The sequence below is a fragment of the Lytechinus variegatus genome, chromosome 7, assembly GCF_018143015.1.
Source record: "Lytechinus variegatus isolate NC3 chromosome 7, Lvar_3.0, whole genome shotgun sequence".
Classification (NCBI taxonomy): domain Eukaryota; kingdom Metazoa; phylum Echinodermata; class Echinoidea; order Temnopleuroida; family Toxopneustidae; genus Lytechinus; species Lytechinus variegatus.
This window is the reverse complement of record NC_054746.1, coordinates 19,449,392-19,473,684: the sequence shown is the minus strand read 5'-3', so window position 1 is coordinate 19,473,684 and position 24,293 is coordinate 19,449,392. Positions and strand designations below refer to the sequence as shown.

The following is a 24,293-nucleotide window of genomic DNA, read 5'->3' as shown; positions in this document are numbered from 1 at the left end:
AGTAGAATAGATGTCAGTGAAGTCTTGGATTTAGGACTTTTTACTACTGTTGCTACACATGGATGGAATTACTATATTATTACACAAGACATTACACCTTGCAAAAATTTTAATCTAATCAATCCCATACATGAAAGGCCAACTTCATTTTCATCTGATAGGCCTTAATGCTGCTTTCGTTTTTTTTTTCTAATTTGTTTTCTTCAAAATATTAATTTGTCAGTTTTCATCATAATTATAAAGAGAACACTTTGATGATATGCTTTCTATTTATACAATACATACCAGACATTGCTGGTTTTCTATCAATTGCAACTCTTTGTGAGACAAAGTCCAGGGGTGTCTTATAGATCTCTACTTAATGACTAGTTCAATATTAATTGACATATGGAAAGCCAATTTGGGTTCACATTAACTTTCATCCCTACACTTGCTATAAATGCATTGTCTCATATCTCTGATTAAGTTAAATGACAATGATGGAGGAAAAAATAATCATTTATTACAATTTCTCATGACATTTTTCAGATTCCTTTTCACTCCTCATGATTCATGTCTTGAATTTAAGTTGAGTGAAATTTGTTGGTGTCTCCATTTTGTTTTCTCTTAAACAGCTATGTAGTTTAAGAAGTCTTATCTTGGAGTTAATATTTAATTAAATTTTTCCCCTATGAATTTTGTGTCATGATTTATAAGAAGTATATGTTCTATAGGAAAATATAACAGGTCTTGCTACAATCTTTTCCCATTATTTTCTAGAACATTCCAAGTACCAATCAAAGTTATTTTTCATGAAGTTCTCACCTCTCTTGTAAAAAGAATATCAAAATAGTTCATGAAAAAGTAAATAATAAACTGCCATGTAATTGATTTATGATGTGCTAGATTTTCACCAAAGTTTGCATACATGTATGAAAATTAACCCAAACTTGAATATTAGATCAAACGGTTAGTTGTTTAAAAGTTAAGTTCACGCAATAACTATTTGGCTGAACAATTTCTTAAACATTTCTCATATGTTGACATCCAATCGATGCATTATTTCTTAGCATTGGTATGGCTTATATTAAGTCTTGTCCATTGTAAAAGGTTCAAAGCAGCCGAGATAGAATGTTGTGATGTTTATGTTTTATTTTTCTGCCACTCAAACTTTCCTAGTTACTTTCTTTTAATGTGTTTAAAAGGCCCATATTATATGTCTGTCTTTGGTAATCATTTATTACTGATTTCATGTGAAACAGTACATTGCTTTTGTGATTTCAGTGCTATTACAGTGGAAATTAGATTGTTTTGTGCCGAGCCCAATACTTTCCACCAAATATTACTAAAAAGTGAATTTCATCATTACATAAAGATGGTTCAAATGCTAAAATCAGATAAATGAAAGACACATATTGGCAAAGAATGAGTGAAAAAATATATGGACAGAGTTACGGATGTTTAAAGTTTTTATTTTAAGACATCATATGTGAGCAACTCCCTCATGTCTCGTACTATAAATTACTTAAAATGATATCTCAGAAAATCTCAGATATGTGTCAAATTTTTACCATTATGTTTCTTATGTGTTTCTCCTTTTACTCAAACCAACTTTACATCAGGGAAAACTTCCAGCTTAATGCTTTTGCAAGTGGCGTTAAATATTAGGCTAAATGTAATATGATCTACTTTCCACTGTAATAGCACCGAGTTTGCCGATATCTTTCTAAACTGGTCTTGCTCATGTCAAAAACACCGTAATTGTCAGGGTGAATTTTCCCTTTAACAAGAGTTTGACAAATACTATAAAGGAGTGATGCATTGAAGTAACTTGACAAAACTCTTGGTCATGAGAAGCTTTTGAATTCATCAGGAATCCTGCTCATTTTCTTCCCTTCTCATCCTCCATAGAGAAAACAATGCAGGATTCAAGAAAGCAGCAATGATATCACACATGTGGCAAAGGGACATGACATTTGGGGGCATACCTTTATAGTTTGTGGTGCTACTTGAAAAGAATTACTTGCTTATGTTTACATCTTGCCTCTTACACAATGTAACAGGATTGCTACTGTCACGTGGTAATTTCAGTGGTCTCAAGATTTTGCTAAAATACTTGGAATGCACAGTTGTCAATGATTTACAGAATGGTATTCTCATTAATTAATTAATCAGGTCTCCTGAGTCCAGAGAATTAGTCCAAACTTCTGTAGAATTCTTGATTAGTTATTTTTCACGACAAAGATAATGCACTAATTTCAATTCAGAATTAAACTAATCTGTACTAGTTTGCAACTAGCACTCCACAAATACGGGCCCATATCATAAAACTTGTCATAACAAATTCTTATAACAGTTTTAAGCGACTGAAATCATTCAATTTGATTGGCTGATGGTGGATTTGTTACAGAAATTGTGCAATTGTTATACATGTAACAAATCTTTTTGAAAAGGGATGCTAGTCTTAGGTTAATTTGGGTTAACTTAATCCTCTAAGAATACATATCGATTATGCTCAAACAAGTATTACCAAGTGGTATTGAAATAAAGGGTATTTTTATTAAGTTACTCAGTGCCAGTTTGCTGTATGTGAAATGATAAACTTCATTAAAATGCAAAATTTCAATTTGAAATACTCTGTTATTAAAAAGGTGGTACATTTGTATGACATAGGTATCATGGTCATATTGCTGACATACCCATATCAGCAACTTCCAAGTTACATACAGATGTGCTTGTTCTTGCTTCTGTAGTACTTTATTATGTGTAAGGGAACTGGGCAACATTTATGGTATCAAGTAAATACATGGTGCTAACCATAGTTATGTAAAAGGAGAATCTTAAAAAGTACCAACATTCTTGCAAACCAGATATGCCCATGGTTAACATTTTGTATCTTTCTCATTAACATAGTTTAGTGATTCGGACTATATATACAAGACTCATTAATGTTTTATGTTGACTGAAAGTCTTGTATAATTCACTGAGCATGAATGGAGATTTGATATGCATTGGAATCGTTCTTTCATTTTGATCCTTTTCTGACGAGAGAAGAGTAGGTTGTTAGAGAATTGAGACGTCTTATACATCTTATTGTCTTGATGAATTTTTTGTTTTTACTTTTCCTCAATACAACACTGCAATCTGCAAATTCTTGTACAGTTCTGCCTGCGTATTTAAAGTAATATGGATGTTGATGGTGAGAGAGGTGAAAGTTGTCGTTCATACATTATGCACTGCACTCAACTTGTGGCTCTCTCAAAAATGTTTTAACAAATGAAATGTGTCTATTGAATAAACTCGCTTTATTGCAACAATTAATTGACAGCTTCAACAGATTATGCTGTTTTGCATATTGTGGTGATTACTAATGAGTGTGTGATTTACTTAAGGGAGCATGTATTAAGATTTTGATGTTTGTCTTGCAGTTAAGTAATTAATGTAGCATGCCATTTTGTGGCCACTTTGGAAAGTTGTAAAGTTCATTGTGTGCGGCATATTCATGGGGCAGGTGCCCTGGGTGATTCTTCAGGGGAATGGACCCAGAAGAAAATTAAAAAAGAAAGAAACAATATGATAGTCAATTGCATTAACAACAGAGAACAGCCCAGGTAGGGTGTTAGAAAGGGACACCTTTCATATTGCTTTAAAGATTCCTTGTTGGGTTTGGTAGAAATGAAGTTGAAAGAACAGAGATGAAATTGAAAAGTGAGGAGAAGTTTCATTCCTTGAAACAATGTGAAGTCGTCAAACATTGTTTACCAGGTGAGTTGTGAGGGCTTTACCTTCACCACTTACCTAGTATGAAAAATGAAGAAAAATAACACAAAAGGCATCCTTTTTTTTATGGTTAGATAACATTTACTTTTGGTAAAAATCTGTACATATATTCACATATTTACACCAAAGCCATCAACGACACATATGTATAATAACTGATGGCTAAAGATACCATTTTGTTGTTCATAATCCAAACAGTTGGTGTACTAGCAGTAAAATTCTGTTCACACTTTGAGGTAGTGCTTGACAATGTCATAAGGACTATATGCTGAATACATTTCAAATACAGGTAAACTTGATTGGTTGAATATTCACTCTAGTCTCGTCATTTTTTTAGACCAAATCATGCATAACAGATTTCTCTGGTCCCAAACTAACTGACCTTGGCAAAACTACATATATTTCAGTTCATCAATAACACAACATGGCACATTAGGTCCAAATGAAATAACAAAAAATATAATCATTCATTAAACAGTTCTTGAAAGATGAATTCACTCATATTCAGATCATATTGTGCATGATATAAGCTGGATGGGTGTTTCGTAAAGTTGTTTGTGAAGTTATGCACGACTATTACATGTTTTTAGGTCCTACATCAATTACATAAGGATATATGGCTTAGCACTAGAAAGGGTCAGGAGTCGTGCGTAAAGTCATTTGAAACTTACAAACAGCTTTATGAAACAGCCCACTGTATGTAGATGTTTCTTATGTACGTAGTAAGTAATGGCCACCACACTATTTATGATTGGTCTATGACCTAATTTGATATGAACACTTAACATGGGATGTACTACAGTCCAAATTCTGAATCAGTTGAACACTTTAGCCAAAAAGTTGCGTAATTATCGAACCGCGCAGTAAAAAAAATCGCGCAGAGAAATGGTCACAGAAATATTGAGGGGGGTGCTGATTCAACCCCCCATTAGCATGTTTTAATGAATGGACTAATATACTTAACACTACTGTCTGTATCTGAATTGTGCTGCATTAAACCCAGATCTAATTTACAACAAATTTATTTAATTAAGTAGAAATTATGCGAGGAAATATGTACATCATAAAATGTCAGCATCAAACACCCTAGAAAAGCCAGTGGCTTGAAATTTACAAGATTTAATAGCATATAATGACAATGTAGTGACACAATTAATACCAATATAATAAAAATAAAACATCAAATGAAAGCTATCAAATAAGAAGCAAGAAGATATCTATGGAGTAACAATGGTCATACTGGATCAAGGTTCCTTTATTTCAAGATGAAGTCACTTAATGTTCTATTAAATTCATCTCTTGCAGTTTCAAACACGAATATGGCACCAACTTCCTCTCTCCATATGAGGTGAATGGGTACCTGGCATGATTATTTTTTTAGGATATGCAATAATCAACCACAAAGAATTAGGGTGAAGCCTTTAAAAGCATGCAAAAAGGCAAGGGTGGGTGCTTCTTATGAAGGCTCTTGTGATACATTTTTCAACGAATCTTGTGGCCTTTATAGACATTACACGGGTGATCACTAACAAAGGTTTGAACTCTCTTTAAGTTGTCATCAGATCTCTAGAAAAGCCCTCTGCACTCAGAATATATGACAGTTCTGTTATTAATATGACATATGAGATCCTGCTTACATACAAAGCACTTTCATCTCTCACCTTGAGTAGCAAAAAAAAAGGCATTTACAAAGTGGACATCACGTTTTTGATTGATGTGTAATATTTGAGACAGAGCGATGATGAAGGCTTCCTGATCTGTGTGTCGATGAGTCTGTCCTTCCTGCATATTGAGGCTCATTAGATTCTGAAATGAACAGGACAAAGAAGGAAAATAATTTCATTAAACTGTAAATGCCCTGTATCATAAAATCTTGGAGACAACTGGTGTACTTGCTGCCAGACGGGCACCACATGCACACATCTGCTGATGTCACTTCCGGCATTCAGAAAATGGCATCTGTGTAAGCGTTGTATAACGTTTGTGTCAATGGCACTGGCACTGTCTGCAGCTCGTACATAAGAGAATACATACAGGTACTTCTGCCTGTTGATTAGTACTAAAAACTCGACAAATGTTCTCATTATTACTGTCAATTTACTATGTTTTTTATATTATTGATTCTCTTTTGAAAGAATATGATATAACTTACCATCTGCAGGAAATCCATGATAATCTTCATCATTCCTTACTAAGCTTTCAATGACAGTACTTGTTGTGGATAAGCCTGAATAATCAGAGATACAGATATAAAAAGAATTTGAATATTAGTTCACTACAAGACTATAATACTTATTACTCAATCATAAATTTGCAGGGGTTTTCAATCTCTTTTATTTCACCCCAAAAACCTGTCCAATTTTATTAAATTTTACATCTGATCAAAAAATATATATTCATATATTATTCACTCTTCATTTTCCTCTCACACATTTTCATATACACATATACAAAATTGCTATTACTCTTGAAGATAAACCTTGCTTGTGTGAGCTCTATTCAACATAGAAATGTTCACTTAAATTCACTTAAATGAAAAGCAATACTCACTGCATCACAATTTGATTTCAAAGTATGAACTCACCTGTTGGCCTTTCTTCTGAACCTTCCTGATAGTGGACCGCTAGTTCAACCTCTTCTGAGGAATCACTGCTGACTGGTACCACCTTGCTTGGGTGTTCATGCCCAGTGCAGGGTGATGTCAAGCTATGCCATAACCACCTTTCATTGAAGTTGCATGCAATGAAAACACCCACTGCCAGTATAGTTCCTACGAAGGACCACTGTATGAAGATGATGAAAATAATAGGCTTATATATAGCACCATCAACATAGATACATTGAATTCATTTGAGGCGCATGATTATTATTCATACCCCAGCTTTAGTTCAAGCTGCTGCTTCAAGCGCTCAGTACTTGCAAGGCTGGGTATCCATTCACTTCTTCTGGGTTGAGTGCAGCACATTGTACGTAAATTAATTGGATAAGGAAAACTTGATATGGCTGGGATTTTAACCTATGACCCAGATTGAAAGACAAGAGTGAGAACTATGCATCAGACCCACAGACAGATACTGATATGGTAATATGAAATGACTCTTAAGACAAATAAATGTATATATTCTCTTTGACCTTTGACATCCTGACCCCAAATTCTATTCATATCACTGTCCTTCCCAGTGGCGGACCATGACCTGGAGGAGACAAAGCATTGGAGGGGCACAGCATTGTTCACAAACAATATAGTGCCCCTCCCAACGCTTTGTCTCCTCCGGGTCACGGTCCGCCACTGGTCCTTCCAATATACATTTTTTTTTTAAGTTTCAAACGTTTCTCAGGGATAACAAGAATGAGTTATAGCAACAACTGATTTTTTTTCTTCAACATCAAACACCATGGATCACAGATTAAGTCACACCTTTGTTTTTTTATCAACAAGGACAGGTGATCCACAATTCAACATTTTGGTTCTATTCAACTTTATTCTATAGTGCAGCCACTGATCCAGACTTCATTGTTAAGTAGCAGCCAAGAATTCATTCATGTACTATCTTGCAGCCAAGGAATGCCAAACTCCTGTTTCTCCTTTCACTTTACCAGAATATAGCATGAGAGAAATCCCATTATTATCATACTTCCTAGCACTCAGAGTACAAGCTTCTCTCCTATAGTGTGAACATGTATAATTTCTTCTACAGTAGTTATGTTATTTTCTCTCCACTGATCAAGAAGCCTTTAAACATAGATTATTACACTTGGATTTTCTCGTCATTTTTCCGTCCATCTGGAGAACCAGCTTTTAGTTACATCCTTTTTATTTCCATTTGCATTATCCTATCCAATTGAAAGATGTGCAATATTCGCTCAAACTCATAAAGTGTTTCGCTGAGCCATATTGCAAGTGTGTTCTTAATTGAAGCATGACCTGCATATTTACATATATTCTACGCTTCTATTTTCAATTGACATGTCATCACGCCGAAACTTGAATACTATTAACCAATTCTTCAAGCACTCGGAGGCTGGTGAGTTTACTCAAAACATTCTTACATATATAACAACCTCTGTGATATTGAAATCTTACCTCATGACCAATTAGATTTAGTCATATTTACATGGGGGAAATTTGTGGGGGAAAGTTTATTCAAACAGGTCTTTCAGTTGTAGCAAGAACAAGATACTTCAATGTACATAACCTCTGTGATCTTTGCCCTTGATACTCCAAAACTTATCAGGGGCCGATTGCATGAAAGGGTCTCTAAAATACAGTGTTTTGTATGATACATCATACAATGTGCCTTTTGTTTTTTTATTACAACTATTCAAGTTATTATACCCCCCTTCCAATAAAGTTTGAAGGGGATATAGGAATCGGCATACGGTTGGGTGGTCTGTCTATCTGTCTGTTGCAAATCCTGCGCATCGAACTACTTCCTCGATTTTCAACCAATTTTCATGAAATTTGGAACTGACGTTGGTCTTGAGATAAAGATGTGCAAGACACATTTATCGCATGTTGGAAATTGTGTTGCCCTGGTAATGGTATATTATTTTAGAAATTACGTAAAGATATTGTGGTTTGAACTTCTCAGTTTTTTAACCGATTAGCATGAAATTTAACACACACATTGGTCTTGAGGTAAAAAAAGCACAAGATACATTTTTTGCATGTGTTGGAAACTATGTTGCCATGGTAACAACATCTTATATTGCAAAAATTAGGTAAAAGCCTTGCGATTCAATCTACCTTATAAGTTTTCAACCTATGCTCATGAAACTAGGAACACACATTGATCTTGAGGCAAAATTGTGCAGAATGCATTTTTGTGTGTCAGAAATCATGTCATTGTAACAACATATCATATGGTGAAAATCTTGTGATCCTAACTACTTCATTAGTTCTCAACCGATACTCATGACATTTGGCTCATACATTGGTCTGGGGGTAAAAATGTGCAAGACACATTTATCGCATGTGTTGGAAATTGTGTTGCCCTGGTAATGGTATATTATTTTAGAAATTATGTAAAAATGTTGTGGTTTGAACTTCTCAGTTTTTTAACCCCGGGGAGGGCACTCAACCAAAAAAGTGGTGGGGGTGTGCCGCGGGCGAGACAAAAAACGGGGGCCTTGGAGCGGGCTTATTGTAAAAAGGAGGGTCCTCGGAACGGACTTCGGAACGACAAATGTTTGTGAAAACGGGGGTCCTTGGAACAGATCGCCAGCGTGTGAGCGCGTATGCCTCCCTACGGAACGGTCATGCGTGCATGATGCAGCTAGCGCGGCCTCCGCCGGGGAGCTCTGCTGCCGCTTTTCACCAAAATTGCAGCTCATTCAACGCGATTGGAGCGGCGTAACAAAAAATATGCGAAGCTTTGGAGCTGATTTCTCTCTTCTTTTTTCTCGATAAGAAGAAAATGCTATGCCTTGGAGCGGCTTTCTGTGTTCTTTTTCTCAACAAGGTAAAAATGCTATGCCTTGGAACGGAAATTTGAGTGTAAAAATGGGGGTCCCCTCCGCGGCACATACCCACTATGCATTATATACTGAGTGCCCCCCCCCCCGGGTTGTTAACCAATTGGCATGAAATTCAACACGCACATTGGTCTGGAGGTAAAGAAGCACAAGAAGCATTTTTTGTGTGTCAGAAATCATGTTGCCATTGTAACAACATATCATATGGTGAAAATAAGTAAAAATCTTGTGATCCTAACTACTAAGTTTTCAGCCAAACAAAAGTTTGCACAAATATTCATTTTGGGTTAAAGACATGCAAGATTCATTTTCTAAATAAGTTCAAAACTGCATTACCATGGTAATGCCATAGGGTGGGGTATAACCTTTTATGACATTTCTAGTTTAGAACCCCTTAGGATCCATTTTAATATGATTAAATGATTTACAAATGGTTTTTCGTTCACCTCCGTGGATGAATAAAATTATGTTTGCAAATAATTCAATAACAAGGCATCTCATCAGTGACACAAAAGATGGTCCTTGCAAGACTTCCTCATGCAATCCGCCTAAGATATGGATATATTTTGATACATTGACTTATGTACAATATTTCCGGAAGGAATTATCTTGGAAGCAATTTATTTGTTAGCGCTGATGTTTGCCTGCACATGTCATAGGCTGTCTTATTTGCCCTGTGAGGGTTTCATTTTTTGGATAAATTAATTCTTGACTTGATTCATGGATGAAATCCCTGTAATATAGATCACATAGGCCTACAAATGAAACATTTGAAGAAGTAAAGAAATGGTGAAGACAAATGATCTTACTTTTATGACTGAAAATAAATTGCAAATGTTAATCACTCCAATGTTAAGAAAAGGGAATAAATAATTATTTTAATAGTAGGCCTATGTATTCCATGAAACCCCTGTGACCGCTGTCAACATTTCGTCTTTTATGCAATATATCAAATTTATTTGTATTGCCAGAGCTTAAATTGGCTCCAGATCATTGTCGCTTCTATTTCATACCAAGTTTGAAGTTGATTCATCAAATCGTTCTTTTGTTACATATCGCAAGAATGAAAACAGGATGGACGGAAGGACAACCACAAAACAAATGGCATCCACATACAGTGGACGGAGGCATATTAGGTAAACAAAATGATTTTTTTTTTCAATAGCACCAAGCACTTACCACAACAATAAAAACTGCACTCTTACTACCAATAGCCATGCCATGTACATGCACAACAAACTGCAGATCATACTGGCAGTAGGTAGAATCCGTATCGACTCTATGATTAGACATCTCAATGAGAAAGTAATACTCAGGACTGTAAAGACGTTTGCTGGAAGGGAACACATCAGAGCAAGGGGATCCCCTTTGGCAGATCCACTGTATAGAGTTACTTTGATGTGAGTACACAGGGGTAGAGTCGTTTATTATGCTCTGCATATCCACTGGCTGCCATATGCGTGCTCCGTTTCTAGAGTGAACAAAAAGACAAGAAATGCATGGGTCACTCAAAAAAGTGCTTGCTTGTTGTTGAAAAGATTGCGACTTTTTAATTTAATCATGAGTCTGTTTTAAAGGGATGTATGCGGTTTGGCATTTTTGCTGATGGTTTGTTACAAATATTGACCTGAAAACATTTTCATTTCCTTTCAAGATGGCTTCAGTACAGTGACAGCATAAGCCCGGGGGGGGGGCACTCAAATTATTTTTTGATGGGGTGTGCCTCGCGAAACCCTGAAAAGGGGGTCTAAGGAACTGACTACAAGGGTGAAATACGGGGTCTTGGGAACTAAAAATGTACCTGGCCGTGTGACAAACAGGGTCTACGGAAAATCAAATCAAACAGGGCGGGGAAAATGAGGTCATGGGAACGGCACATTGTACCGTAATGACTGCGATCACGCGTGCTCTATAGCTGGCTCTGTATTGTAGCTGAGGACTCTTGGCTTAATGGAGCTATGCATGTAGCAACCGCGTAGCCAGGATTTCATTTTGGAGGGGGCGGTAAATGCATGCGAAGTGTGCCAACACTTACAGAGCGCGCAAAGCGCGCTCCCTAGCGGGTGGGTGCAGGGAGGGGGAGTTTCCCCCTCCCGCGCGAAGCGCGAAGCTTTTAGTGTTTCATAAATTAAAATGAAAAGGAGCCGTTTCTCTTGTCTCTAGTACCTCCAATTCGGTTGACTCTATTGCGATTTTGAACCTTGTTTTCAAAAAGTGATTGTGAACAAACAAAAGAGGTATTAATGGAGGAACTTAAGATGATAATAACTCCGCGCGAAGCGCGGAAGCTAAAGTGTTTTATCAATTTTTCTTGCCATAAAAAGGGTCCCAAGAAAAGGGTATTCTCAAAGATATATTGAAACTTTCTTTGGAAAGATCAGATTTGATTACAAACAATTTAGCATCAGTGCATACTTTTAACTCGCAAAACTGAGGAGAAGATTGGTAGAGGAAGATATCCCTCCCCGCGCAGAGCAATGAAACTCTGAAATTTCAAAGGGCGGACGTTTCATCAAATGTAAATATCTCTAATACCCAATCGTCTCTTATTCAATTGATTTTCTAAGATTATTGAACTTCATTACAAGGAAAATAGTGCGCATAAAGTTGAAACTTCTGTGATTTATTGAAATTATCTATCTATATAATAAAGGATGATTATTATTTTTTTTTTTTACTTATCCTGAAGCGCTTCATTTTGAATATAAAGAAACTTAAGTGTCATTCAAAATTTCAAACTGAGGGCGCAAAACAGGACAGGAGATTAATGTATACAGGGAAATGACATGAAGTTTAATACAATTTGATAAAAAAAATATTGTACTTTTTTATTTAATACGACACGAATACCTTCCTCTTTTTAAATTAGGAACCTGTTTGCCCCCAAATTATGGTTGTTTATAGTAATGAGCTGAAAAGCGGGAGAAGCTGACTTTATGGAGGTGACGGCAGAAACTGATATAAAGATTTTACCCGCTCGGAGCCGACCAGACCAGAAGTTGCGCGATCAATTGAAAAAAAAAATAACTTCATATATTTACTTCGGCCTAACTTTACTCAAATTCATGCCCTAATGTATACAATTTTAACTTTCACTGGCAAGAAGCACATAGCTGAGGTGGAAAAACAGGGTTAAGGTGGGGGAACAATGGAGAACTTCAATATTGTCATTTAACCGCGCGCAGCGCGGAAGCAAAATTCATATAATAATTTAGAGGAAGAAGAGTGAAGGAGTTTCTCTTTTGAGAAAAAAATAAAGAATAAAAAAAAAACACAAAGCTACCTTTCTTCCCTTTCCTCCCTTCCCTTTTCCTTTTCTCCTCTCTTTTTTCCCTTCTTTTTTTTTCTTTTTGGGGACGTTTTGGGGGGGGCGACCGCCCCCACCGCCCCCCCTGGCTACGCGCCTGGCGTGTAGCTTGCTCTCCGATCCAGGTACGGTAGATTTTCAAGGCTAGCGGTGGACAATTTTGGCAGGGCTTGGGAACGGAGGTGTTTTGTAACAGGGGTCTTGAAGGCTGGTTGGGGTGGCTTATGAACGGAACTTTTGTAAAATGTAGATGCTAGAGAACTGAAATTTAGGTCTGAAAAGGGGGTTCTTCAAAGCGGCACGTCCCCGTACTACCAATATATGTGAGTGCCCCCCCCTCCCCGGGAGCATAAGGTACTTGTAGCTTGCTCTGCAGATAAATCATGATTATGAATAATATTACATGAGAATTGTATAGTGCACTTTCCATCTTGATTAAATGCTCATGGCAGTTCAGAACAACAAACACTATTTACATGTACATATAATACGTGAACAATAAACAATAACTAATGAACAATATTAATAAGTCAATGTCTATCAAAAAGCACTCTTATACAGGTGTTTTTTCAGGTTACCCTGAAAAATGTGATATAATATACATTAATTTATTCTTTACTGGAACTTTAATGAAGACCTGAGCCCTATCACAAATGAATCAATTAATCAAGAGAGAAAGAAAAGGAGAATACCATACCAATGGCAATGCATAAGCATAAATCTACCCCTTCTAAAATGCCATTTAGAAATTGCATTACGTGCAGCATTTGGATAGTACTGGGCCATTTAACAAAATGCTTAGCGATTATTCATAATTCATTCAGTTGACTAAATATTTAATCATAATCATGTGATGACTAATGCAGTTCATCAGAAAAATACAGACCTATATTAAATTGCTTTGCTTTGTTGAATATATACAGATTGTTGAAATTCATCAATAAACTGGTGCAGAGAACCATTAACATAACAGCATGTTAAAACCAACACAATCATTCATAAGAAGCAAATGCAATGGTCTTAAAAAACAGATAAAACAAAAAAACAAGCCTAGCTACTTACATGTCTAAGTCATTAAATTTTTGCTGCTCCTCCGGTGTAAATAAAACAATATCCTTTTCACTTAGATCACTCCCACCCAGCACTTTCAGTGTGTATTGACCAGTGAAGAGACTAGCTTCTCCTGTTGTGAAATCCACTACCTTGAACATTGGTCGGAATACTGGTAAATGAATTGCAAATATAACATTGGTAATTAAAATATTAATTGGTTTTTATTGAACACTATTACAGAAAAGCTGATCAGAGCAACAGGACTGATATAAAAAAGAAACATACAAATAATGCAAAATGACATTGGGAATTATAGAAGGGAAGATTTGGGTCTTAAAGGATTTTGGGTCTTAAAGGATTTTGCCAAATGTCTTGTGTTATAATCATTAAAAAAATATGAATAATAATAATAGTGTATATTTGTAGAGCGTGCACACCGTCAGTAGACGCTCATGGCGATAGCCAAGCAACAGTTCTCTTTTACAATGGAAAAATGAGATTTTATAGAAAGTCATATAAATACTACACAAGAACCATGAACAATAACAATGTCATAATAATTTCACATCTGCTTCATTCACCCCAACCCATCCATCAGCCCATCATCATGCAGAACCCAGTGCCCTCTAGCTGCCCCGTTCACTGACAATTTAAGGGGTAAACCCAGTCAGTACATAACTCACAGGAGCTCTAGCAATCTGAGGACACCGGTCCCACATGAACAACCAGTGAACGGGAAGGGATGAATCATCTTTCTTATAATCATAAATGGAATACAACAAAATAAATTCAAAATCAGTTAAAATTTAAATGGGTACGGTGATCTTTAAAAGTAGTATATGTCTTGAGCAAAGTGAGAGAGGAAGCATATTCCATAACCTGGCTGCTGCATTTGAGAAAGCATGGTCTCCCCGGGAATGATAGGTACGGGGAGTTTGAAACAGCCTACAATCTGATATATGGAGTTTGTTCTTTTCTCTTCTTTAAAGTTGTATTCATCATTACATCATCATGGACCTTTTTAATACCAGCATCACCATCATCACAATCAGCAAATCAAATTTAGAATCACTTTTTTTCTGTAGTTACTCAATTTATATTATTATAAATTATATAACTGACAGCTTACAGTATCCTTACCGTCATGATAATGGAGACAAGGTCTGTTTTCAGTAGTGATGGGACAGTCATAATAAAATCTCTTCTCAAGAATGTCAATGCTGGTCTGAAGATCGAAGACTAGCTTTCTCCCTGGTGGGCAACCAAGCATTACATCCATAGTATAGATACCCTTTAAAGTTGGCAAATATTACACAGAGATATTTGTGAGATTTCTATGATTAAACCTCATTTAATACTTATTATCATAAAAATTATAACTACAAGGATAGGCAATTTCTACCTTCATCATTCTACAAATAATCCTTTCCAAGGTGTACTTTATAAGAATGGCTTCCGCTCAAACGTCTCTTTGGGTATGTAATAAATTGATACAAGAAAAATTGTATGGAGTACTGAATTAATGTAATACTAAGCAAGAAAAAAAAATCATACACTGTTTTATAAGAACCATTAATTCGAGAGTGCTCTTTTTTTTCAGGGTTAAAAATGAGCAGGGATATTTTTATGCTTCTGGTGCATGTATAAATTGATATTTTCTGCATCCAAAAAATGAATGCTAACTACGCATGATTGAAACCGAAACGTACATGAATTTTCCATATTTTATTGGTTTTAAAATGCCTAAATATCTTAAACCTGTTCAAGCAACAGCTTGAATTGAAAAGGTGATTTCTTAAATGTCATAGCAATTTTTTTTTATTTATTTCCTTTTTCTTTCTCTCTAATGAAACTTAACACTATTTTCACTTATTTCCCACCAAATAAGGGAAAAATTCAAGCAATTCTAAATGAGGTACTTCAAAATTGAATGCATGGTAATAGAAACAAAATGATTGTCATCTATGTACATGCTTCAAATAAAATGTTTGTATTTCTTAAAAAAAACAAAACAAGCAGAGCGCCTCTGGCAAATAGTTACAATGGTATTTCAACAAAGACCCCCAACATCGCCAAAGTTCATTTGCCCTTAAAATTACTTTATACCTTGGTCATGTGACCTGAAAATCAGAGGGGATGTTCGGTAATACTTGATTACCTTTGTTTATTTTCATGAACTAGGTTTATATACTTTCTAAGTTATGATGTAATTTAAAAAAGTTAATCTTAGGTTAAGATTTCAATGATGACGCCACCGCCGTCGGAAAAGCGGCGCCTACAAGTATAGTCTCGCTCTGCTACATGTATATGTATGCACGCGAGAGACGCGAGACAAAAAGGGTTCTGATAAAATCAGCAATTGCATACGCCAGGTAGCAACAGGCCTTTGATGCAAGCTACTGGGAATAATCATTATGTACACAGATTGAAATAAAATAGCAACAATAAAAGGACAAAGATTCAATTGCTACCTTTCATGCAGTCAAAATTGTATGGAGCTGTGAATGTGTTGACAAACAACAAGGGGTGAAAAAGAGGAAGGGAAGAGGATATTAAGGGGAGGTAGTGGAAGAATGAAGAGATTGAGGAAAAGAATGAAGGGGGGAGGAAGTGATCTAATGAAGATGTGAATGTACTAATAAACAACAAGAGGAAGGAGAGAAAACAAAATAAGTAATGAGTCTTTTAATTGTTTGTACTTTCTATACATGACCAATTCAGCCATTTGGCTGCAACTCGTGTTTTTAATAAACCTTGAAGTGAATTGAAAATTAAGGGATAGGAAGGAAGAGGAAAGAAAGGAGAATGAGTGGAAGAGTGAAGAGAGAAGAGTGGAGAGTGAGGAGTGATCTAATACAAATCTTAATGTATTGATAAATAGCATGGGGGAGAAAAAAAGGATGAATGGATTGAAGGAAAGAGGAAATAAGGTGGAAGGATGAAGAGAGTGAAGAGATAATGAAGGATGGGAGGAAGGAGAGGAAGTGAGATAATGAAGATGTGAACATACTGACAACAGCAAGGGGAGTAAAAAGGATGTAGTGATAGAATGAAACAGGAAAAAGGGACAGGGAGTGAGATGATAAAGAGTGAATAAAAAAGGAATGAAGGACGGGAGGAGGTTGAAGAAGAGATCTAATGAAGATGTGAATGTACTGATAAACTGCAAGAGGGAGGAGTGAAAAAGATGGAGGGATTTAATGGAAGAGGAAAGAAAGGAGAATTGAAAGGATGAAGAGAGTGAAGAGATAAGGAATGTAGGGATAATGGAACGTGATCTAATGAAGGTATGTTTGTTTGTGGTAACTCCCGTAGGAACTCGGCAGGACAGCATTTTTTGCTGGTAAACGCCAAGCTGGCATATAACCAATTACCTATGAAAAGTTTTACGTCTAGGTTAATCAGTCATAGTGGCTGACGTTATAGATGACAGATATCACTCTCGGGCCTTTTTATCAAAGTGGAGACAATGGCAGAGTTGGAATTCGAACTCACAACCTTACGATTATGAGTCCAATGCTCTAACCACTGAACCATACATATCAATTTATTTTGTAAAATCAATTTTCTATCTTGGGGTTTCAAGAAGGAAATTGACACTGGCGTAAATCCAAATGGTGAACCTATTATTCGGGGGGGGGGGGTGGTATGATCTATCGTTTCATTCCCCCATGTAAATAGTATGACATCACAGTTTTACGCCAATGGAAGTAAGGAAAGAAGAGGAATGAAAACAGAAAAAGTAGTTACAGGTTGGAGATAAGGGGAAGGTAGGATATAAGGAAGAGTGAGCAAAGTGAGGAGAGAAAGCAAGGATGTTGAGGGAGGTAGATGGAGGGGAGAATCGTGAAGAGTGGATCCAAAATGTGGAAAGTGTAGAAAGAAGATTGCGAGGGGAAGCGAACAACTATGAGTAGCAGGAATTTTAGGGACAAATACAGAGAATCAATGATAAACAAGAAAGATGACAAAGGGATAATAAGGGGGTTAAATTAACAAGTAAAGGGATATAAAGTGTGTAAAGACAACTTTTTTACCTCTGGTTTGAAGATATCACCTTCCTTGATAAAACATGAGAATGTTGAATGCCATACATGTATAAGCATAGAGGCTGGGTAGAGATCTACACCTGGCCCTGCCTGAAACTCCAAGGCACCCTTATCATACAAAGTTACCTTTGAATACACAAAAACAGACAAAACTATCATGTTATTGTTTTAATGAAAGTATTGATTATAGTGATATAATTTTATATGGCAAATGCACAAAGAAATTGTGGTTGAGAATAAAACCCTTTAAGGAAATTTTGAAGGTTCTTTCCCCCAATCAGTAATTAGTGCCAAACAAAGTGTCTTGATTGAATAAAAGTAATTAAAAGAGACACTGATATCCACTAATTCAAGAAAATGATGTATAATTAGAATGTTCAGGTATTTCCGAGTGTACTAGCAACCATAATCTCCTACCATAATGAAACAATCACTATACCCTCCAGCGAGCAAACAATAACTGTTGGTCAAAGATATTTATGTGTGTGCATTGGTAATTAGTTATTGCATTTATGGTAAAGGAAATAGCAAGCAATTGATATCTGAGATAGGACATGTTGGAAAACACTTATTTGGTGCATACTCCGGATACTGATAAAGCTCATTCTGACTTTGACAGTTTGAAGAATGATCAAAGATGAATCTTTGAGGGCTAATTACATGATTCAATTTTGGAAAATTGAACAATTACAGTATGAGGAATTTAAGGCAAGATATCATTCCATTCTTCATGTTACAATATATTTAATACTTAATTGAATCTAATCAATTGTTGAAATGAGTAGCAAGATTTCATTCACAGATAAGGATACAACTAATTTCAATGCAATAAACCCCAACAAATTCTGCAACTCGTTTTTGAGGGATGTATTTTTTGTTACTGAGGTATAAGAGATGAAACTGGTATCATTAAAATGCTTAATTACTAGTATTCCTCTTTACAATGATGTGCTGTGATTATGTAATCATGGAATGGGCAGTTACCCTGAATGCAGGGAAAAGTCAGAATATTGCAAAATGCATTTTTTTTCTAACCAGAGTCTCCATTTCTATAGAATTTTAACCATGCAGGCAGGTGGCAGTGAATGTTTTACAAAAGTGACAGTGGCAAATGGTGCTTACTTAAATGAATGAAATGTGCTTGAATGCTATTCGGGTGGTCATTGATGAAGGCTAAAGACTTGAATTGTGTGTATTATGCTCTTTCATTTTAAAGATTTTAGTGTGTGTTTGAGGTTAAAGTGTCATTTTCTGAGTGGTGGTTTTTAACATGTTTCAAGATGCCTCGTTTATCAAGTCTCCTCAAGGCTAAAACAATTGGACAATTCCAAGTAGGTGTACCCAAAAAGATCTTGCGATTTGGTTTGGGGTGAGCAAAAGTACAATTTCAAGATTGTGTTCAAATTCCTTGATTAGGGGAAGTTAATGACAGGCCAAGAAGTGGGGGTCCAGGGAAGACAACTCTGCAAGAAGATTGGTGCATCGCACTCTCACATTTGCTGCATATTTATCATGTCTGCGCATTCCATGATAACATTAGCATTACAGATGACACATTCATGCTTTCCAATGATACCACTTTTACATATGATGATGGCACACTACGAAATTAATTACTGCTCAAACTTGAGTTGCATAACTCTTTTGAGGGGTTTATGTACAGTCAGCGTTCTCGCCAGTGTATAATACGCATGGTTCAAACACCATGCGTGCGGAAAAGGAAATTTCAGCGACATGCGTGGAAAAATTAAATGGAAATATTCAGAAAAAAAATAATACACTCCATGAACTCATCTTAGTGATATCAACTTCATTTATCGGGTTGCGCCGAAGTCCCACAAACTTAAGACCACTTACAGGCCTACTACGGCTAGGAAAGTGGCAAGGCGCCCAGCTATAGCTTGCGGCTGCTATTGCAGGCATATGACGGCACGGTACGGTCGTTCCGTTGCCTATTCCCCCGTTTGCCCCGCACATCACACCGGCTATGCTCCATGGTGAAACGTCAGATCACAGACTCACACAAAACTTACATGTCGATCTACACGCCATTACGTTGTTTGGTGTTGGAACACACAGTCGTAAATCACTAGGAAGTGTCCGTGATATATTTTGCATTTGTGTATGTGCACGAAAGCCACACGCATGCGCTCAGCTAGCTCAGCGAATTAAGTTGGATGACGCGTCTCGACTCTATTGACCAACTCCATTACATATCACATGACCCTCAATCATGAACGCTGTTTTGTTCCGAAGTTGAATGCATTTCGTGATTTCCCTTTTCTCGAAAATTCATAAGCTGGAAAGCTGCACTTCTCTTTCTTTGGACTGAACGGCAAGTATCTGTGCATTTATGTGCATTTGTGTGGGCTTAAAAATACGCCACAATGGGGCTTCCTTAGCGTCTCTATTTGATGAAAAGGCCGTCGCTTCCGCGCTCCGCGAGGGAGGGGTGAACCCCCCTCCCGCACCCACCCCCCAGGAGTGGCAGCACAAGTCCTCGACATGGGTGAATTTTTTTCTGGCGAGAACGCTGTGTACAGTAGATTACAAATTGAGTCATTGCTTATTTGTAATTGGCTAATGCACTACAGGATATGTTAGCAAGAAAAAAAATACCTCTCACCAATCTCTTCATTCAATTAATATTGCATGATTGTCAGTAAAAAAGAAATTACTGAAAAAACAGGAAATCTTTAAACTATTCAATGATTAGCATTTGTACCTCATATCTGATTGTGTTGTTTAATTTATACTTGAAGAAATGTGCATCGATTCCAAGAAGTTCATCATTGGACACTTCGACAAGAGCTTGTAGGTTCTCAATATCCACACTGCCATGACTGATACTAATTTCCAAAGAGATGGCAAATTCAAAAATTTCATTTTTGTCGAGGTAAATGGTAGATGGAAGTGTTTTGGTGTCCTCTGGAGTGTTTCCATATGGCTGTGAGGTAAAGAAAAACAGATATATACACATTCACATGTAGTTGGAACACACTAAACGGACAGATAAGAAATGGAAATTCTTGAATATTCCGATTTGCTAACCATAAGATGTCAATCACACAAAAGAATACAGTTCATATAATTCATTATCAATACAATAAATATGTTTCTTATCGTTGTGACAACCCTGGCTTTATCACTGCTACTCTGATCATGAGCTTGAGCATTCAAGGAACTTCTTCATACTGGGTACCCAACTACTATACCTGGAAGGAGAGTGGCAAAGGTAGACAAATGCCTTGCCAAAGGATGCGAGTGCCGTGGTGGGATTCGAACCCTAGACCTTGTAGTTCAAAGTCCAGAGACTTATCTATTGAGCATCAAACCTTTACCTTTCCGACCTTTTACCAAAGCTTTAGACAGGCTTTGGTGCTCATGGGAAAAAACTATTCATTTTTCATAGATTTCAGAGTCCTGCTTATCATGCAGGCTCTGTGATTTTAAATCAAATAATAGGCTAAATCAAGTAATAAGGCAATATTTACATGTAGGATCTACTCATTATTATCATTCTTAAGAATTTACAACTAACCTGCAAGTGGTAAGCATAAGGATCAATATGGATGCTTGATTCCATGTCTTTATTTCGAAAAAGATACTGATGAAAGTCACGATATGTGTCTGTTTCTCCATACCACCTGCGAAAGGGATTGTGGGAGACTTCAGCAATTTCCTGAAAAAAAAAAATAGAAAGATGTATTCCTCAGCAATGATTTTTTCTGAAATAATGATCAGTAAGGATAAGTTTCTTTTTAACAAGCAATACATTTGATTTTCTTTGAAATCTGACTTAACAATGAAATGGTTTTACAATTTAACTAAGAAATGGACAAATAAAGCAAGTGATAAAATTTCAAGTTCAATCATGGTTGATCCAAAAGCATAGTGATATCCAGGCAGCAGTCAAGTGATATAATGTGTTACATTGTGTTATGTGTTACAGTGGTATAAAGAATTAATATTAAAGAACCATTAGAAATTTAGCAATACAAACTGAAAAAATTTCTCATTGTGTGTCAATTTTAATGAAAAAAAATATTTATGGGAAAGTGACTACAGTTTGAACGATTACTCTTGATAACATTTATGGAGACTATAATAAGTCACAAAAAGAATAGAAATCCTGAGAAGCATAGAAAATGTGCAATATGGAGTTCTGTTTTATTGAAATCCTTTTTTCCTACAATTTCATTAGTACTCAGGTGAGTAGCATAAGGATCACTTCAATATCCAGTCATGAAATTATGATGCTCGTTACTAAGTTCACAGCATTAACAAGTTCACTAATTTTTTAAGACAATCTTTATATATTTATCTTTGTTATACATGGAATTTCTTTTTTTTAATTCAGCAATGAAAAAAAATCCCATGTTGCTTAATTGAAGATTCAAGGTGATCAATAAATACTGAAGATAATTCTTAGTCTAAATTGAGTATTGTCAGATGTCTTACATTGTCCTTGACTGTCTGAAGTTCATCTTTTTGTTCCAGCAGATGATGCACAATAACTTGGTAGATCATTAGGGATTTCTCTGTATGCCTGTTGCTCCCTGCCAACTGGGGTGCAGCGAGATAATATCTTTCTCTACGCTCAAATAGAAAGCTTCCAAGGTTTTCAAAGTTGACTTGACTGTATGGGCATTCATATTCCAATAAAGGTGACATTCTCCTGTGGGATAGGCATGAATATCAAGAATTAATTTTTCTTGACACTGTAATCTGACCACTGATTTAAGTCTGTTTTCACTTTAGTTTTTACTTCTGCTGCAGACCCATAATGAAGCATCATAAAAATTACCTGATTATCATAGTTTTATGAAAATTTCTTAATTTGTATGCAGCTGTTATGAATTATGGTTATAGCTATCTTATTTATCAACATAATCATCCATTTCATACCAATTATTTCAACTGAGTTCACCGAAAATACTATAAACCTATTTGTAGGCCTACTAATTGGGATTTTCGATCATTCGCCTTCCCCTAATTTTCAAAATGCCAAATCACTGTTCTTTGTCATTTTACAGTAATTGATGCCAAGGCCAATTTTTCAAAAAAGGATGAACTTTCAACTGGATAACTAAACACTCATTATTTCATATTTAGCAATTTTAACACATGGAATAACTAAAGCTGTCATTTTTCTTTCTTGAGGACAGAAATCAGCCATATAGGAAAAACAAATGGAAGGGTAGCAGAGTAAAAAATACATTTTTGGTAAAGTGGCTGTTTTTCTTCAACTTTTTATTTCAAACTACATTTTGTATTGAAGCTTTTAACAGGGCTCTATTGCAAAGAAGATTTTAATCTGTAATTTCAGGGATGAATCGTTATCTCATGTCTTTTTTTATGAGGGCTAAAAATGATTTTTCTCACCCCTGATCATCTCCTTCATCATGACCCTCCTCCTCTTCATGACCTCCCTCTTCTTCATGATGATCCTCCTCCTCTTCTTCCTCTTCTCCATGATGATCCTCCTCTTCTTCTTCTTCTTGTTCTTCTCCATGATGATCCTCCTCTTCTTCTTCTTCTTCCTCTCCATGATGTTCCTCCCCCTCTTCTTCTTCCTCTTCTTCCTCTCCATGATGTTCCTCCCCCTCTTCTTCTTCCTCTTCTTCTTCTCCATGATGTTCCTCCCCCTCTTCTTCTTCTTCCTCCTCTTCTTCTCCATGATGTTCCTCCTCCTCTTCTTCCTCCTCTTCTTCTCCATGATGTTCCTCCCCCTCCTCTTCCTCCTCTTCTTCTCCATGATGATCTTCCTCTTCCTCTTCTTCCTCTCCATGATGATCCTCCTCTTCTTCCTCTTCTTCTCCATGATGATCTCCCTCTTCTTCTCCTTCTTCTTCTCCATGACCACCACCATGACCTCCTCCGCCATGACCTCCTCCACCACCGTGACCTCCTCCTCCGCCCTCGTGATCATGCTGTAGCTCAACCGCAGCATACGCATACATACTGTTTGCAAGAATTTCACCAGGATCAATTCTCCTTCTCATTAGGTCCGTCTCATTTGAGCTCCTATAGGCAATGAACTATAAAATAATATGATATATAAAAGGGAAGTATATAAGAACTGTTGTGAGCAAGTTTTTAAATGCTATGATGACATATATATATACATGTACATATAAAAAAATAATCTTGGGTTCAGATTTTAAGTTGATGATACTGATATCATGCCTGTGCTATGCAGGCATGGGAAACAAAGAAACATACAATATTTTGGTGCGAGAAGGCTGTTTATAATCTCTAATCAGGTTGTTTGTTTGTTTTATTTCCGTAATCAGATTTAAAAAAATATACAATATACAAGAGAGATACATACGATAACGGAGGATCACCCAATTCAGCTGTATTTGCAAAATACTGCTGTTCTTCCTTGGGGTCCTACCTAATCAGGAAGATCTTTTGGGGCTGTTCTATGGCCTGAGGTTAAATCAACCTCCTCTGAGATCTTGCTTATGCTTATTTAATTGTAAATCATACTGTTTGCTCTTATACACTAAACAAAGCTCCTAGAATGCAGAATTTTTTCATTAAAATATTCTTTGCATCATTCTTACAACTTTGATTAAAGAAAATAACCTGTTGAAAATTAGTTTATCCATTTGATCACTTGATGAATTACTTATACAGATCTT

At 36.3% G+C, this 24,293-nt stretch overlaps 1 protein-coding gene across 1 annotated transcript; it reads right to left on the bottom strand.

The window, feature by feature from the left end:
- On the bottom strand, window positions 1-23,088 carry LOC121418671 (cation channel sperm-associated protein subunit gamma 1-like). The gene is made up of 11 exons (XM_041612655.1): window positions 23,029-23,088; window positions 22,105-22,321; window positions 21,185-21,325; window positions 20,369-20,590; window positions 17,632-17,769; window positions 14,735-14,885; window positions 13,604-13,763; window positions 10,414-10,705; window positions 6,344-6,542; window positions 5,912-5,986; window positions 1-5,565 (listed from the first exon to the last, which is right to left on the bottom strand). Exons 2-11 carry the CDS (start codon window positions 22,315-22,317, stop codon window positions 5,459-5,461), a joined length of 1,698 nt encoding a protein of 565 aa, XP_041468589.1. The 5' UTR covers window positions 22,318-22,321; window positions 23,029-23,088; the 3' UTR covers window positions 1-5,458.
- Window positions 23,089-24,293: the final 1,205 nt, after the last annotated feature.